Source organism: Astatotilapia calliptera, chromosome 4, assembly GCF_964374335.1.
Source record: "Astatotilapia calliptera chromosome 4, fAstCal68.1, whole genome shotgun sequence".
NCBI classification, from domain to species: domain Eukaryota; kingdom Metazoa; phylum Chordata; class Actinopteri; order Cichliformes; family Cichlidae; genus Astatotilapia; species Astatotilapia calliptera.
In genome coordinates, this window is record NC_137425.1 from 35433522 (window position 1) to 35450370 (window position 16849).

The 16849-nt window shown below is 41.1% G+C and overlaps 2 protein-coding genes across 2 annotated transcripts in view; both read left to right on the forward strand.

Moving 5' to 3' along the window:
* Nucleotides 1-16849, forward strand: part of LOC145428494 (uncharacterized) — a 38804-nt gene that overhangs the window by 7249 nt on the left and 14706 nt on the right. The window lies entirely within an intron of this gene.
* Nucleotides 1082-16849, forward strand: part of LOC145428409 (protein NLRC3-like) — a 20870-nt gene continuing 5102 nt past the window's right edge. Inside the window, exons 1-4 of the mRNA XM_080300556.1 lie at nucleotides 1082-1374; nucleotides 1526-3326; nucleotides 5300-5473; nucleotides 10776-10949. Of these exons, the coding sequence (XP_080156682.1) occupies nucleotides 1092-1374; nucleotides 1526-3326; nucleotides 5300-5473; nucleotides 10776-10949 (2432 nt within the window). The 5' untranslated portion in view covers nucleotides 1082-1091. The remainder of the gene's footprint in view (nucleotides 1375-1525; nucleotides 3327-5299; nucleotides 5474-10775; nucleotides 10950-16849) is intronic.

The window sequence follows — 16849 nt, forward strand, 5'->3', positions numbered from 1 at the left end:
GCTGCTATGTTAACCTCCTGCAGCAGGATGTGTTTGGTCAGAGAATGGATAGATCACGAAGTCATTGTTGAGTTTAGGGAGACAGTAGACAGTTGGAGGAGGTTCAGCCAGTTGACACACAGTAGATAAAATAACTGAAGGCAGGAGCAGACACCTGTATGACTTTCCACCTCTCACATAGATTATTGTCCCTGGGCAGCGCCACAGGGCTGGTAGATGTAAACAAAGCTGGAGGAGAGGATTTATTCATCTGAGAAAAGTCACAGAGTTGTGTCTTGATGCTCAATCATCCAGGTACGTAAATCCCAAAAAGCTTGATTCTGTTCATCTGGATGTTTTCAGTGGGAGAAACGTTTCATCATCATCAGGTGACTTCTTCAGTCTCAGCTGACTGCAGGTTTCAATCTCATAAACAGGACATTTGTATGACTGAAACCAGCCCACTGAAGGAACAATGGGCTGGGAGGTCAGTTCATTGATCATTGGTACGCATATTGTCAGGACCATTGATCAATGGTTGTTGATCAATGGTCATGAGTCCAGTTCACAGAGAGCTGGGGAATGGCTGCAATCACAGCATGTAAGATGGTGACAGTTGTACCCTTAGGCCCCTCCTCCATTCAGAGATGGTCTTTCCTTTTCACATAAATGGCCTCCTTGACTCCGCCCTCAAACCAGCGTTCACATTTACTCAGGACCTTCTTGATGTGAAGTTCTTCTGCTTCGCTGGCTGCTGTGTCTGTGGGGATGGTGTTTGTTCTGTGTTGTAGCGTCCTGATGACGCCCAGTTTGTGCCCCAGTGGATGATGAGAGTCAAACCTTAAATACTGATCTGTATGCGTAAACAGAGTGAACCTTTAAGACCAGTTGTCTGTACGATCAACTCAGTCACCTGAAACATCTCCAAGTTTCTGGCTTTGATCATCAACCTGTTGGTAGTTCAGCTCTGAACACCAGTGAAATGTTTCTCCCACTGAAATCGCTGCATTCATATGAACAGAATCAACGTTTTGGGATCGTGGAGTTGTGGACAAAGTCTCAGTTAATCAGATAAAGTCAAACCTATAATTGGTAAAGAGTTCGCGGATGATATGCCCCTTGATGGTAAAGAAGTGGATGTTGTGTGGACTAAAGTTCAGAGTGGTGGGTCATTCATAAATATTCTGTTCCAGCTGCTGGAGGACAACATCATCACTTTTGTGAAGAACGAGCTGAAGAAGATCCAGAAGGCTCTGAATCCAAATAAGCCCCAGTGCTTGGAGTTTCAGAGGGAGGATGATGAGCAGAGGAGCAGCAGAGAGGCATTTGTGAAGATCACAGTGGACTTCCTGAGGAGAATGAAGCAGGAGGAGCTGGCTGACCGTCTGCAGAGACGTAAGAGGATTTATCTAAAGATTTAAGCTGCTGGATAAATGAGACACTTGTGACACCAGTGTGTTCAGTCATTTCTCAGTGGGTCAGAAATTGTCATCAGCATTTTGTAAAATATGATTGTTAAAGTTGTATTTTTATTATTATTATTCAGAACTTCCAGCTGCAGTTTGTCATCGTAACCTTAAATCCACCCTGAAGAAGAAGTTCCAGTGTGTGTTTGAGGGCATCGCTAAAGCAGGAAACCCAACCCTCCTGAATCAGATCTACACAGAGCTCTACATCACAGAGGGAGGGACTGCAGAGGTCAATGATGAACATGAGGTCAGACAGATTGAAACAGCATCCAGGAAACCAGACAGACCAGAAACAACCATCAGACAAGAAGACATCTTTAAAGCCTCACCTGGAAGAGACGAACCAATCAGAACAGTGCTGACAAAGGGAGTGGCTGGCATTGGGAAAACAGTCTTAACACAGAAATACAGCCTGGACTGGGCTGAAGACAAAGCCAACCAGGACATCCAGTTCATATTTCCATTCACTTTCAGAGAGCTGAATGTGCTGAAAGAGGAAAAGTTCAGCTTGGTGGGACTTGTTCATCACTTCTTTACTGAAACCAAAGAAGCAGGAATCTGCAGCTTTGAAGACTTCCAGGTTGTGTTCATCTTTGATGGTCTGGATGAGTGTCGACTTCCTCTGGACTTCCACAAAACTACAATCCTAACTGACCCTAGAAAGTCCACCTCAGTGGATGTGCTGCTGATAAACCTCATCAGGGGGAAACTGCTTCCCTCTGCTCGCCTCTGGATAACCACACGACCTGCAGCAGCCAATCAGATCCCTCCTGACTGTGTTGGCATGGTGACAGAGGTCAGAGGGTTCACTGACCCACAGAAGGAGGAGTACTTCAGGAAGAGATTCAGAGATGAGGAGCAGGCCAGCAGGATCATCTCCCACATCAAGACATCACGAAGCCTCCACATCATGTGTCACATCCCAGTCTTCTGCTGGATCACTGCTACAGTTCTGGAGGATGTGCTGGAAACCAGAGAGGGAGGACAGCTGCCCAAGACCCTGACTGAGATGTACATCCACTTCCTGGTGGTTCAGGCCAAAGTGAAGAAGGTCAAGTATGATGGAGGAGCTGAGACAGATCCACACTGGAGTCCAGAGAGCAGGAAGATGATGGAGTCTCTGGGAAAACTGGCTTTTGAACAGCTGCAGAAAGGAAACCTGATCTTCTATGAATCAGACCTGAAAGAGTGTGGCATCAATATCAGAGCAGCCTCAGTGTACTCAGGAGTGTTCACACAGATCTTTAAAGAGGAGAGCGGACTGTACCAGGACAAGGTGTTCTGCTTCATCCATCTGAGTGTTCAGGAGTTTCTGGCTGCTCTTCATGTCCATCTGACCTTCAGCAACTCTGGACTCAATCTGATGGAACAACAGCAAACAACCTCTACATGGTCTAAACTATTTAACAAACTAAAACTTCAATCTCTCCACCAGAGTGCTGTGAACAAGGCCTTACAGAGTCCAAATGGACACCTGGACTTGTTCCTCCGCTTCCTCCTGGGTCTTTCCCTGCAGACCAATCAGACTCTCCTACGAGGTCTGATGACACAGACAGGAAGTAGCTCACTGACCAATCAGGAAACAGTCCAGTACATCAAGAAGAAGCTCAGTGAGAATCTGTCTGCAGAGAAAAGCATCAATCTGATCCACTGTCTGAATGAACTGAATGATCGTTCTCTAGTGGAGGAGATCCAACAGTCCCTGAGATCAGGACGTCTCTCCACAGATGAACTGTCTCCTGCTCAGTGGTCAGCTCTGGTCTTCATCTTACTGTCATCAGAAGAAGATCTGGATGTGTTTGACCTGAAGAAATACTCTGCTTCAGAGGAGGCTCTTCTGAGGCTGCTGCCAGTGGTCAAAGCCTCCAACAAAGCTCTGTGAGTAAACATGTTGTCATCGCTTCATTGTTAAAATCATGGGAAATAAATCAGAAATGCTGAGTTCAAAGAGCACTGTAACATTTTTTTTAAAATAGTGAATTAAATGATCATCAGTCACTCGGTAAATATATGGTAGTTTTAATGTTTCACTCCAGCATTTCTAAAACACACTTTGTTCTGTAACTCTTATCAAAGGACAATCCAGACCCAGCCTATAAGAACATGAGCTCTGATGCTTCAGCCCCTCTGACAGGTTTATTATCCTCAGCTTGTTCATTTGTCTCCAACTCCAGGAGTTTGGTTGTTTTATTCTAAAGCACAAACTTCACCTGCCAGACTTCACCTACATCTTTTTCTGATGTTCATAATTTAAGTTCAAGTTTGTATCTCACTTTCAGTGCACACCCTCCCTTTTTAAATATAAATCTCTGCTGTGCTGTCATGTTTTCATCCTGTATGGAGGGAGAAACTCGGTCTTCATTACTGAAATTGCCTCTAAGGTCGTGTTTCTTGTCAGTAACCATATGTAACTGTAAGGCTTCCATAACCAGTGTTATCACAGAATTACAGTGGGTTCACTCTGGGTCCTCTACAGTTTCTTCCCACTGTCCACAGACATGCAGTTAGGTTACCTGGTGATCTAAACTTCATGCAGGTGTGAGTGAGAGTGGTTGTCTGTCCCTCTGTGGGCTTAGTGGAAGAGACTGGATGGATCTCTGCTTTGTCTTTGATATATGCTGACAGCAAACATTCTCCATGAAGTCTGCATTTCAGCTCATCTCCTTTATACACACCTTTAACAGGAAGAGTTTTATACAGCTAGTGTTTAAAATCCAGTGTTATTCACAATACACAGGTAATGAGCATGATTATTGAATTACTAAAATTTTCTAAAATAATTGTTTTAGTTAATATTGTATGACAGTGTACACAGAATTATTAGCTCAGTAGGCAGAGTGGTCGCCCCATGATCATAAGGTCAGGGGTCGAATCCACCGAATAGTTACCTTGTGGTACCCCTGAGCAAGGTACCATCAAGGTACCAATCATGTGCACTGGACTGGTAGCACTCATAGTCTCATAGGTTTAAATAAATTTTTTAAAAAAAGGGTTCACCATATAAACAAATTTAATTTGATCACATATATTGTTTGTTTTTTTTTGTTTTTGTTTTTTTCCTTTCTCTCTCAGACTGAGCAGCTGTAACGTCTCAGAGAAAGGCTGTGAAAATTTGTTGTCAGTGGTCAGCTCCCAGTCCTGTAGTCTGAGAGAGCTGGACCTGAGTACCAACAGCCTGAAGGCTTCAGCAGTAAAGCTTCTGTCTGCTGCAGTGGAGAGTCCACACGCCAAACTGAATATTCTGAGGTCAGATCAATTTGTATTCTGTTTAGTTCTGTTTGTTTATGTGTTTGATGTTTGTTTTTGTTTATATCAACTAACAAAAATAATCAATAATTTAACCAGTAAAGGTAAACTTTATCCAGTTATCCTTGTTTCATAGCATTTTTATTCATTTCAAAGTTAAACAGAAGTTTTACTAACCTGCTCAGCACAAGACAATAAGCTATTGCACCCTGATTACACTTTAACAACAATCTTTATTCATGTTTTTATCTTCAGACTTAACATCTGTGAACTCTCAGAGGAAAACTGTGAAGCTCTGTCCTCAGTTCTCAGCTCGCAGTCCTCTAGTCTGACAGAGCTGGACCTGAGTATCAGAAAGCTACAGGATTCAGGAGTGAAGCTTCTGTCTGCTGGACTACAACGTTTAAACTGTAAACTGAATACTCTGAGGTCAGATCAGAAAACAGTTTGTTGTTAGAATTATTAATTAAAGTTCATACATATGATGTTGTATCTTAGTATGTTTATGTTTCCTTTAAAAATAGAAAGTCAACATTTAATGTTGTGAAATGTATTAACAAACTCTACATGAGTACTTGTTTTATAGATTGTCTTTTATTTTTCAGACTGAGTGGCTGTAACCTGTCAGAGAGAAGCTGTGAAGCTCTGTGCTCAGTCCTCAGCTCCCAGTCCTCCAGTCTGAGAGAGCTGGACCTGAGTAACTCTGACCTGCAGGATTCAGGAGTGAAGCTTCTGTCCGCTGGACTAAAGAGTTCACAGTGTGCAGTGGAAACTCTCAGGTCAGGATTCAAACTTTTCCACAGATGATCATTTGAAATGTGATTTATATTATTGTATAAACAGGTAACTTTTACAGCTGTCAAGTGAACTTTTATTCACATTTGAGTGGATAATTGGACTCTGAATTACTAAAAGTTGTTATAGTCATGTCTTTGTTTATTTAAAAAAATACTTCATGTACTGCCTAATTTAAAGATTTAGGCTCCTTTGGGCCCATAATATATATATATTTGATTTCTTTGTGAATGAAATTAGGAGGATATTGGCGACTGCTGATTGGCTCGCTGTTTGTTTTTTATTCACAGTACTTAATTTTAAAGGCTGATTTCTCAAAATGAGATGTTTATCTTTTCTTCTACAACACGTGGAGCCACCAAATCTTCTTGCTTGATTTATTCATTACAGTTTGATTTAAAGAATATTAGACTCGTAACATAATAAATATATTTATTTCACTTCTTCTTGAGAGAAAGAAAGGGATGACTGGGTGAGCTCCAGTGGTTCATCCCAGCAGAGAGAGCGGCACACTGGGCTGCAAATGATCACAGTAGTAATGGCCATAGTTTGATAAAACAGGCAGTCTTACCCTGTAGATAATACAGGGTTCTGGTGCCGATGTGGGGGAGGGGAGTCGCCCGGTACTAACTACATACTACTAACTACCTCATCCAGATGTCTTCCCTACTAAACCTGATAAGAAGTAACTGCAGTAGCCTTATAGGTCAAATCAGTTTCACCTGTTAAAGTTAGCTCCACTATTAATTAGGGGTGGGGGAAAAAACCGATACTGTGTAGTATCGTGATATTTTGTTTGCTAATAATGTATCGATACAGGGACAGCAGAAATCGATATTTTGTTACAAACAATTTTTTCTCTGAAGTCAACATGCTCTGGAGTCAGAGCATGTTGATCCTTTTTCTGAGCAACAATCCTGACATTCCTTCACTGTCCAAATGTGTTTAACTTTTTTTTTGGCAGCAATAAACATGACAGTTTACTTATTTTAATTTAAGACATGTTTAATTTTAATTAAGTTTGAAACTTTTTTATTTAATGTAAAATTATATATTTTTTTAAATTTACTTTCAAATTCTTCAGTTGCTGAAGGGGCTGCATAGTTTTCATAAATTGCATAGTTCAGAATAGCTATAATTGTACCAGATGGTTGCATTCAGTTAAGTTGGACTAGACTGTAATACAAACCGTTCAGTTTGTCAACAATAAAACTGACTGAAATGAGAGAAAGACTGAGTGTGAGACTTTGATATTAGATAAAATGAATATTGATAAAGTTTACCTTTATGTGCAGAATTTAAATATCGCAAAATATTTTAAAAAATCGCAATAATATCGTATCGTGCGTTAAGTATTGTGATAATATCGTATCGCGAGTTGTATGGTGATTCCCACCTCTACTATTAATGGTGTCACTTGTTATTTCTGGGATGAGTTTAGTAGCCTGAACAGCTGCTTAAAGGAAAGTAATTAAATAATAAAAATAACCTAAGTCCGGGGGAACCTGCAAGAGCTGTTTGCACAAAGAATAATGCTCAGACTTTGAGGTTTTATCGTTTTACACAAGGTTTAAAAATGAATGTCCACAATTGAATTGCAGAAATTGTTATTGAGCTAATACTGATGTAGTTGTTATCTTTGGTAAGGAGAGGTTGGAGGAAGGATGAGCACAGTCAGGCCTAAAGATGCTCTTAATAATAATAATGGATTGCATTTATATAGCGCTTTTCGAGACCCTCAAAGACCCTTTACAATCCCACTACAGGGAGTGCAGAATTATTAGGCAAGTTGTATTTTTGAGGAATAATTTTATTATTGAACAACAACCATGTTCTCAATGAACCCAAAAAACTCATTAATATCAAAGCTGAATGTTTTTGGAAGTAGTTTTTAGTTTGTTTTTAGTTTGAGCTATTTTAGGGGGATATCTGTGTGTGCAGGTGACTATTACTGTGCAGAATTATTAGGCAACTTAACAAAAAACAAATATATACCCATTTCAATTATTTCTTTTTACCAGTGACACCAATATAACATCTCCACATTCACAAATATACATTTCTGACATTCAAAAACAAAACAAAAACAAATCAGCGACCAATATAGCCACCTTTCTTTGCAAGGACACTCAAAAGCCTGCCATCCATGGATTCTGTCAGTGTTTTGATCTGTTCACCATCAACATTGCGTGCAGCAGCAACCACAGCCTCCCAGACACTGTTCAGAGAGGTGTACTGTTTTCCCTCCTTGTAAATCTCACATTTGATGATGGACCACAGGTTCTCAATGGGGTTCAGATCAGGTGAACAAGGAGGCCATGTCATTAGTTTTCCTTCTTTTATACCCTTTCTTGCCAGCCACGCTGTGGAGTACTTGGACGCGTGTGATGGAGCATTGTCCTGCATGAAAATCATGTTTTTCTTGAAGGATGCAGACTTCTTCCTGTACCACTGCTTGAAGAAGGTGTCTTCCAGAAACTGGCAGTAGGACTGGGAGTTGAGCTTGACTCCATCCTCAACCCGAAAAGGCCCCACAAGCTCATCTTTGATGATACCAGCCCAAACCAGTACTCCACCTCCACCTTGCTGGCGTCTGAGTCGGACTGGAGCTCTCTTCCCTTTACCAATCCAGCCACGGGCCCATCCATCTGGCCAATCAAGACTCACTCTCATTTCATCAGTCCATAAAACCTTAGAAAAACCAGTCTTGAGATATTTCTTGGCCCAGTCTTGACGTTTCAGCTTGTGTGTCTTGTTCAGTGGTGGTCGTCTTTCAGCCTTTCTTACCTTGGCCATGTCTCTGAGTATTGCACACCTTGTGCTTTTGGGCACTCCAGTGATGTTGCAGCTCTGAAATATGGCCAAACTGGTGGCAAGTGGCATCTTGGCAGCTGCACGCTTGACTTTTCTCAGTTCATGGGCAGTTATTTTGTGCCTTGGTTTTTCCACACGCTTCTTGCGACCCTGTTGACTATTTTGAATGAAACGCTTGATTGTTCGATGATCACGCTTCAGAAGCTTTGCGATTTTGAGACTGCTGCATCCCTCTGCAAGATATCTCACTATTTTTGACTTTTCTGAGCCTGTCAAGTCCTTCTTTTGACCCATTTTGCCAAAGGAAAGGACGTTGCCTAATAATTATGCACACCTGATATAGGGTGTTGATGTCATTAGACCACACCCCTTCTCATTACAGAGATGCACATCACCTAATATGCTTAATTGGTAGTAGGCTTTCGAGCCTATACAGCTTGGAGTAAGACAACATGCATGAAGAGGATGATGTGGACAAAATACTCATTTGCCTAATAATTCTGCACTCCCTGTATTCATTCACTCTCACATTCACACACTGGTGGAGGTAAGCTACAGTTGTAGTGGTAGGTTAGGTTTTGCCCAAGGACAAAATGACCAAGACAGAGAGAGCTGGCTCATCAGACAGACAAGCTCATCTTGTAACCTACTGGTTCGCTGGTCAGCACACCAGCTGACTAGCGAACCGGCTAACTAGCACACCAGCTAACTAGCACACCGGCTAAATAGCAAATCAGCTAACTAGCAGACCAGCTAACGGCAGCCACAAGCTGAAGGACGATTAAATGTAGTGGAGATATCAGAGATGACACTGGTGTGTCCGATTCACTCTTTAGCACTCTGGTCACTCCGGTGTGTCAGCCAGAACACCACTGAAGGCCAAATGATCCCAGCATGTGGAATAAAGAGCTTAAGGTTTGGTTTGAGACACTTTATTCTTTCACTGATTGATTCTTGCGGCTGTGATCATGTGTGTGGTTTCTTACAAAAAGGAAGTACACAATACAAATACATGACAAATAAGATGAATAGATAAGTTACATATCCAGTTATATGTACGTACATCAGTATAGCTAATATAGCCATATATAAGGACAAAGATCACAGTACTATAATGCAGTAATGTTAAACACAAAGGTGTATATCTACATAAATCTGTCCTATCAGTGATCAGGGTACTGTAGTATACTTCTACTACATAAACTATAGAAACTAAACGACATTAGTGTGACTTTAAGTTACCATCAGTACAGACGAACTGATGGTAGTTGGACAAAATAAAGGCTTTGCAATTATTGTGAAGGGCTTCCGGTTAAACTAAGATCAGCTGATTACCTCATAACAAATTGTTTGCTATAGAACGCAGCTCCCACTCTTCATTAATATCATGTACTGTAACTCCCAAGTAACCATGGTTACCCAGCCACGCCCAGTAGTCTCCAGAGAGACCAACAGCTGGTGCACGTTGTAACGCTGTGGCTGTCGTAGTCTCTCCTTTTTCTACAGCTCATGTGTTCTTCTTGTGATGGTGCGTCTTGAGGGAGGCTCATACATGCCGTCATTTGTTGATCCTAAGAACGTTCCTCAGACCGACTTCTTCAACAACACTAATCGGCCTGCAGTTTGTAGCTACTCACTTCACTGTGGTGTTTGTTAGCTTGTCTTTCTTTGGTTTTATCCTGACTCCTCCCACAAGCTGATCCTACGTAGTCTGCCCAAGCCTCCCACCTCTGTTTGTTTGGGTGGTTTGTTTGCTGCCATCAACAGCGTGTAATGCATTTAAATGATACTTCAGACTTGAAGTACTCCGACGATAAAAAACTCAACTTTGCTTAAAAATAACTTTAGTTGTATCAACACTGCCCTCTGGAATAATTAGACTTTGGTGACAAACTGATGTGATCTCCATGTTTCCTTTGTTGGACTGTGGGCGAGTGTCAGAACTGAATGTACTGAGTAACATGTAGAGTTTAAATATGTGTCAGTTCCAGTTTTAGAGCTCTAAAGTGCAGCTATCATGTTAGGAATATGTTAGGAATAGACAGGAACACTGAGCACACTGAGGTCAAATCTTTATTTATCCAGTTCATCTGTAGGCTGAGCTCAGTCCATCCATTTAGTGAAATGATGTTTAAAGGTCTCCTTGTTCTGTGAGCGTGCACAGATCCTGAAGCAGAAAGCCTGGGTTAACAGAGAAATGATCATCACTGTGATGATGCTCACCATCTCTGACTGGGATTTGAGGTTTTGTCAAAGCAGCAAAGAAAGCCTGGCTATGTTGGACTGGGTGTGGAAGCAGCTCCCAGTTTGAGTTCAGGAGACAGACACCCTCTCTACTTTGACGATCAGCTTCAAACTTTCCTTTTTGATAAAACTTATAGTTAGAGCTGGATCAGGTGACCCTGAACCATCACTTAGTTATGCTGCTATAGAGATGGATAACAGATGGATTGTTGTTTTGTGTGTCTGCAGTCTGTCAGGCTGTCTGATCACAGAGGAAGGCTGTACTTCTCTGGCCTCAGCTCTGACCTCCAACCCCTCCCATCTGAGAGAGCTGGACCTGAGCTACAATCATCCAGGTGACTCAGGAATGAAGCTTCTGTCGGCTGGACTGAAGGATCCAGGCTGGAGACTGGACACTCTCAGGTATGGAGAGAATGTCTGATATAGGAGGAAGAGCTGGAATCATTTCCTGTGTCTTTCACTCACTTCCTGTTTGTTTCCTGCAGATGAGACATGAACAATCACACATGCAGGAATATTTTCAGGGACAGACACACTAGTCTAGCTGGATAGTACATGGATATTTATGTAGGGGGTCTTCAAGGAGACTGTTTGCAGGAACATTAATGATAAGTGATAAGTCATGTTGAGAGTTTCATTAAAAGTAGACTTACAGTTAGGTAATATTTGGACAGAGACATTTTGTAACTTTAGATACAAGTATCAGCCATGTGTGTGTTTCCCATGCTGTATGTCCACAGTCACAGTGACAGTCAGTGACACTGACAGAAGGATGAAACAAGGCTGTGAATCATTTCAGTCTGTGTGTGTGTGACAAAGAGGCAGACAGGAGCAGCTAACATTTGGAAATGGAAGCTTACTGGAAACACTACATTCACGGCTGAATTCACAATAGATTTGTTCTCAAGTGCACATTTAGCAGCTAATGCTAATACTGTTTTCCCTTTGCTTTCTACAGCAGCTATTGCTAAGTAGGCCACTTTGCTCCGCTAAGGATTTGTGTGACCATGATGGAGACTCTGATAAGCTAATGCTGCTAAGCTAATGCTGTTTATGGGCCCTGTTAGAATCAATATTTCATTCTCATTCTGTTGTTTGAGAACAATATTAACGTTTCACATCATTATAACACAAGAGAAAAGGGTATTGGCATTAGCTACTAGTGCTTATTCACCTCAAATTACCTTTAGCTGCTAATGGCAGCCTACTTAGCATTAACTCCTCACTAATATAATGCTAATTTACATCAAATTAGCATTAACTGCTCATATTGTTATAAGGAAAGAGAAAACGGTATTAGCAGTAGCGCATAATGCTAATTCACGTCAACGTAGTATTAGTTAATAATGGCAGCCTACTTAGCATTAACTGCTCACTAATATAATGCTAATTCGCATCAAATTAGCATTAGCTGCTCAAGTTGTTATAAGGAAAAAGAGAAAACGGTATTAGTATTAGCTGCTAATAATTATTCACCCCTAATTAGAGTTAGCCCCTAATGGCAGTCTACTTAGCATTAACTCCTGACATTGTTATAATGCAGGGGAAAAGAGTTACCATTATCGGATAATGCTAATTCTCATCAAATTAGCATTAGTTAATAACGGTAGACTTCGTATCATTAGCTGCTGTCATTCTTACAAAGCAAACAGTATGAGCATTAGCTGTTAATCCTTTTTCATCTAAAATTAGAATTAGCCACTAATGGCGTATTGTTAAAAAGTAAGAAAAAACATTGTTAGCATAAGCGGATAATGCTAATTCATCTCAAATTAGTATTAGCTAATAATGGCACCTGCTTAGCATTAGCTGGTCACATTGTTATAAGGCAAGAAAATATGGTATTAGCATTAGCTGCCAATTTCTATTTACCTAAAATTAGCATTAGCCACTAATGGTAGCCTATAGCAAAAACTTCTTAATGCTAAATGAAGTTAATTAATGCTAAGTAGGTTTAACTGAAATTAAAGTAGTGTTAGCATTAGCTGCTGATATTGTTAAAAGGTAAGATAAAACATTGCTAGCAGCAGCGGATAATGCTAACACACATAATAATTAGCATTACCTAATAATGGCAGCCTTCTTAGCATTAGCTGCTCATATTGTTATAATGCAAGGGAAAAGAGTTGGCAAAAACAGTGTTAGCATTAGTGGATAATGCTAATTCACCTAAATTAGCTAATAATGGCTACGTACTTAGCATTACCTACTAATATTGATATAAAGCAAGAAAATATGGTATTAGCATTAGCTTCTAATGCTTTCTCATCTAAAATTAGAATTAGCCACTAATGGCATCCTATTTAGCATTAACTCTTCACATCGCAAGGGAAAAATTTGAATTCAATAAAAAAAAAAAGTGTTCACATTAGCTACTTGTATTGTTAAAAAGTAAGAAAAAACATTGTTAGCATAAGGGGATAATGCTAATTCACCTCAAATTAGTATTAGCTAATAACGGCAACCTACATAGCATTAGCTGGTCACATTGTTATAAAGCAAGAAAATATGGTATTAGCATTATCTGCCAATTCCTATTCACCTAAAATTAGCATTACCTGCTAATGGCAGTCTACTTAGCATTAACTCCTCACTAATGTGATGCTAATTCACATTAAATTAGCTTTACCATTAGCTGCTAGCATCAGCCTACCTAGCACTAGCTGCTCACATTGTTAAAAGGGAAGAGAATACGATATTAGCATTAGCTGGTAATATTTATTCACCCCTAATTAGAATTAGCCACTAATGGCAGCATACTTGGCGTTAACTCCTCACATCGTTGTAATGCAAATGAGGCTAACTTGCATTAAATTAGACTGCTGTTATTAGCTAATGCTATTTAGCAGTAGCTGCTCACATTGTTATAAAGCAAAGGAAAACGATATGAGCATTAGGTTCTAATGCGTATTTGCCTTAAATTAGACGTAGGTGCTAATGGCAGCCTACTTAGCATTAGCAGCTCAGATGTTATAATGCTAGGAAAAAGAGTGTTAGCATTAGCCGTTCACATTGTTATAAAGTTAAGGGAAATAGTGTTAGCATTAGCTACTCACATTTTTAAAAAAAGTAAGTGTTAGCATTAGTGCATAATGCTAATTCATGTCAAATTAGCATTAGTTAATAATGGCAGCCTATTTAGCATTACCAGATAATGTTGACCTTGGCCCACTGGAAAAGTTCAGAACTAAAGATTTAGGAGTGTTTCTCGATAGCTCTTTCTCGTTTGAGAAACAAATGAATTCTGTTATTAAAACCAGCTGTAAGGTTTATATTGTTGATTGTCATTTATGCTTAGAAATATTTACTCATATATGCTTAGAGTTGTATAATCGATTGCATAATGATAGAGGTTTGATCCTGAGTAGTCTGTAAAGACTCTGTGTGCTTTCCAGAGTGCTCTGGCATGCACACACCACTTGGGGCCATGAGAGAGGTCGTACCCTCTCTTACTGATTTATGGTGTAGGACAGGGGTCTCAAACTCAATTTAGCTGGGGGCCGCTGCAGGCAGAGTCTGGGTGAGGCTGGGCCGCATTAGGTTTTCCACAGGAAAGGCATGGTTAAAAAATTCCAATCTTCTCAAATCTCTTTATTTTTATTTTTTAACACAAAATATGAAAAATGAATAAACAAATTAAGAATTAATAAGAAAATAAATCAATCTGTAAAACATAAATAAAATAATAATAAGATATTTTTAGTCAGTGAACTTGTGTGTTTCTTTCAGTCTTCTATATCTGCTGTATTTAGATTGAAATGTCTGTATTAACAGTTCTATAACCTTCTTCTGAACATGAATGGAACACTGTAGAAAATGAACTGTTCTTCTGAACATGGCTTCTCTTGCCTACTCCTTGCTGCTAGAGACCTGGCAGCGTTTCCTCTCGCATAGCCGAGCCAGATTTGGCCTGAGGGAGGAAGCAGTTGCGGCCCTCAGTATGTCTTGAAGATGATCATCCGTAAGTCTGGACCTGTACTTGGACTTATTGAAGTTCAAAGTGGAGAAGAGCTTTTGGCACAAGTATGTGCTACCAAAAAGGCACATGGTCCGCTTGAACATTCGGGAAAGCCGAGGGAAACTAGGGCTCAAGTCTCTCAAAAATTGTCCAAGCTTGTCTGCTTTTCCACTCACCTCCCTGAACTTTGCTTTGAGTTCAGAGTTGCACTGCAGCTCAATGAGCTCCATTTGAAGCACAGAAGGGGCATCTTGCACATCAAAGGAGAAGGGGTCCGCAAAAATGTGAAAGGTGGCTCTGTGTGTCTTGAAGTCAGCAAATCTGTGATCAAATTCCTCCTGTAGCCTCAAAATGACATCAACATACTCGTCAGCACTGAATGGTGTGCCTGCATCCACGAGAGCCTTGCATGCTGGGAAATGGCAAAGGTTTGTCTGAGAGAGCTGAGCTTTCCAGAGCGCCAGTTTTGTGGAGAATGCTCTCACGTTGTCATAGGCAGCACTGACAAGTTGCCCCTGGCCTTGTAACGTCTTGTTCAGTACATTAAGCTCATGTGTCATATCAACAAGAAAAGCTGAGTCCATGAGCCATTTGGGATCAGTTAGCACAGGAACACTAACTCCATCCTTCTCCATGAAGGCTTCACTTCTGCTCTCAACTCAAAAAGTCTCTTTAATACATTTCCCCTGCTGAGCCAACGTACCTCAGTGAAGTCGAGCACATCCCCATATTCTGACTCCATTTCCTCTAGAAAAGCACAGAACCTTCGGTGCTTTAAGCCCCTGGATCTGATTTGGTTGATGCATTTCACAACAATAGACATCACATTGTCAAACTTCAGGCATTTGCTGCAAAGGACCTGCTGATGGATGATGCAGTGCAGAGCAATGGCCTCCTCCACGCCTTCCTCTTCCAGTTTGTTTTGTGCCACCAGTCCATGTTTCCTCCCTGTCATTGATGGCGCTCCATCTGTTGTTATTCCAACAAACCTCTTCCATGGCAAACCAACATTCTCAATGGCATCACACAGCTTGTAAATATCTGCTGAGCGGTGGTCTGGCCATGCATTGGAATTACTGTGAGCAGCTCCTCCATCACTTCAAAACTGTCATCAACACCACGGACATACATTGGGAGCTGGGCAGTGTCGGTGATGTCTGTGGTCTCATCAAGAGCGACTGAGTATACACTGAAACATTTGGCTTTCTCACACAGTTGGTCATAAATGTCACTTGACAGGTCAGAAATGCGATCTGCTGCGGTGTTGGCAGAAAGGCTGATGTTGCTAAACTGACCTTTCTTTCCCGGACAGACTATATTTGCAGCCTGCAATATGCACTTTTAGACAAATGCACCTTCTGTGAATGGCTTCCCTGCTTTAGCAATCATCTCACTAACCACGTGGCTCCGACTGCTGCATTATTCTCTTTGGTTGCTTTCTTGGAGAAATCTTGCTGCCTCAGTAGATCTGTTTTAAGACTGGCAACCCGGTTCGCTCTCTCGTCTCCCTGGTATTCTGCATCCAGCTCAGCATGTCTAGTTGTGTAATGACGTTTCAAATTGTATTCCTTGTGCAGCGCAACTTTCTCTGTGCAAATAAGACAGGTCGGGGTGCCCCTGTGCTCAACAAAGAAATATTGCATTGCCCACTTTTCCTGAAATTGTCGGTGCTCATCACCAACCTTTCTCTTCACCGCAGGCTTTGAAAAAGACATGTTTGGGGCTATGTGACATTTATAATTCTACTTGGTGTCACTGTCGCATTGAAGTTTCAATCAAGCGTTTAGCCGACGGACGGGGAACGTCTCAACGCGTAGAGAACGTCATTTCTGCTTCTTTTTCTTGCAACCGTAGCACGGCGATCGGCAGATAAAAAGCCGGTAGCAGTCTCCTTTGTTTTTACGCTCGATGTTCATGTCTTTCATGACGACACGAACACCGTGGCGTTTGCAGATGGTAGAAAGTGCAGGGATAGCGAGCGCAAAAAAGGCGACTGCTCACGGCGCCGGGCTGTTGTTACAGGAGAAAGAAGCGGAAATGACACCGTGACATATAACAAATAACATCAGCTGTTTCTGATGTTAGTTGTTTTGACTGCTTTTACATTATATTGAAATATATGTAATGTTCATGTTTGCTGCAATGCAAACGCAGTGATGCAAATAAAAACATGGAGCCACAAATTACGGTGCGACCCTATAATTAGTCCAGGTTACCGGGGACTGTTGTTGCCGATGAACAGGTGTCGCTATGTGACTGCAGACTAAATTGGGCTGCATTGAGTTCATGACTTTTCTTTTATCCCGCCGCCTACGCATCACTGTGAGAGTTAATATGAGATCTC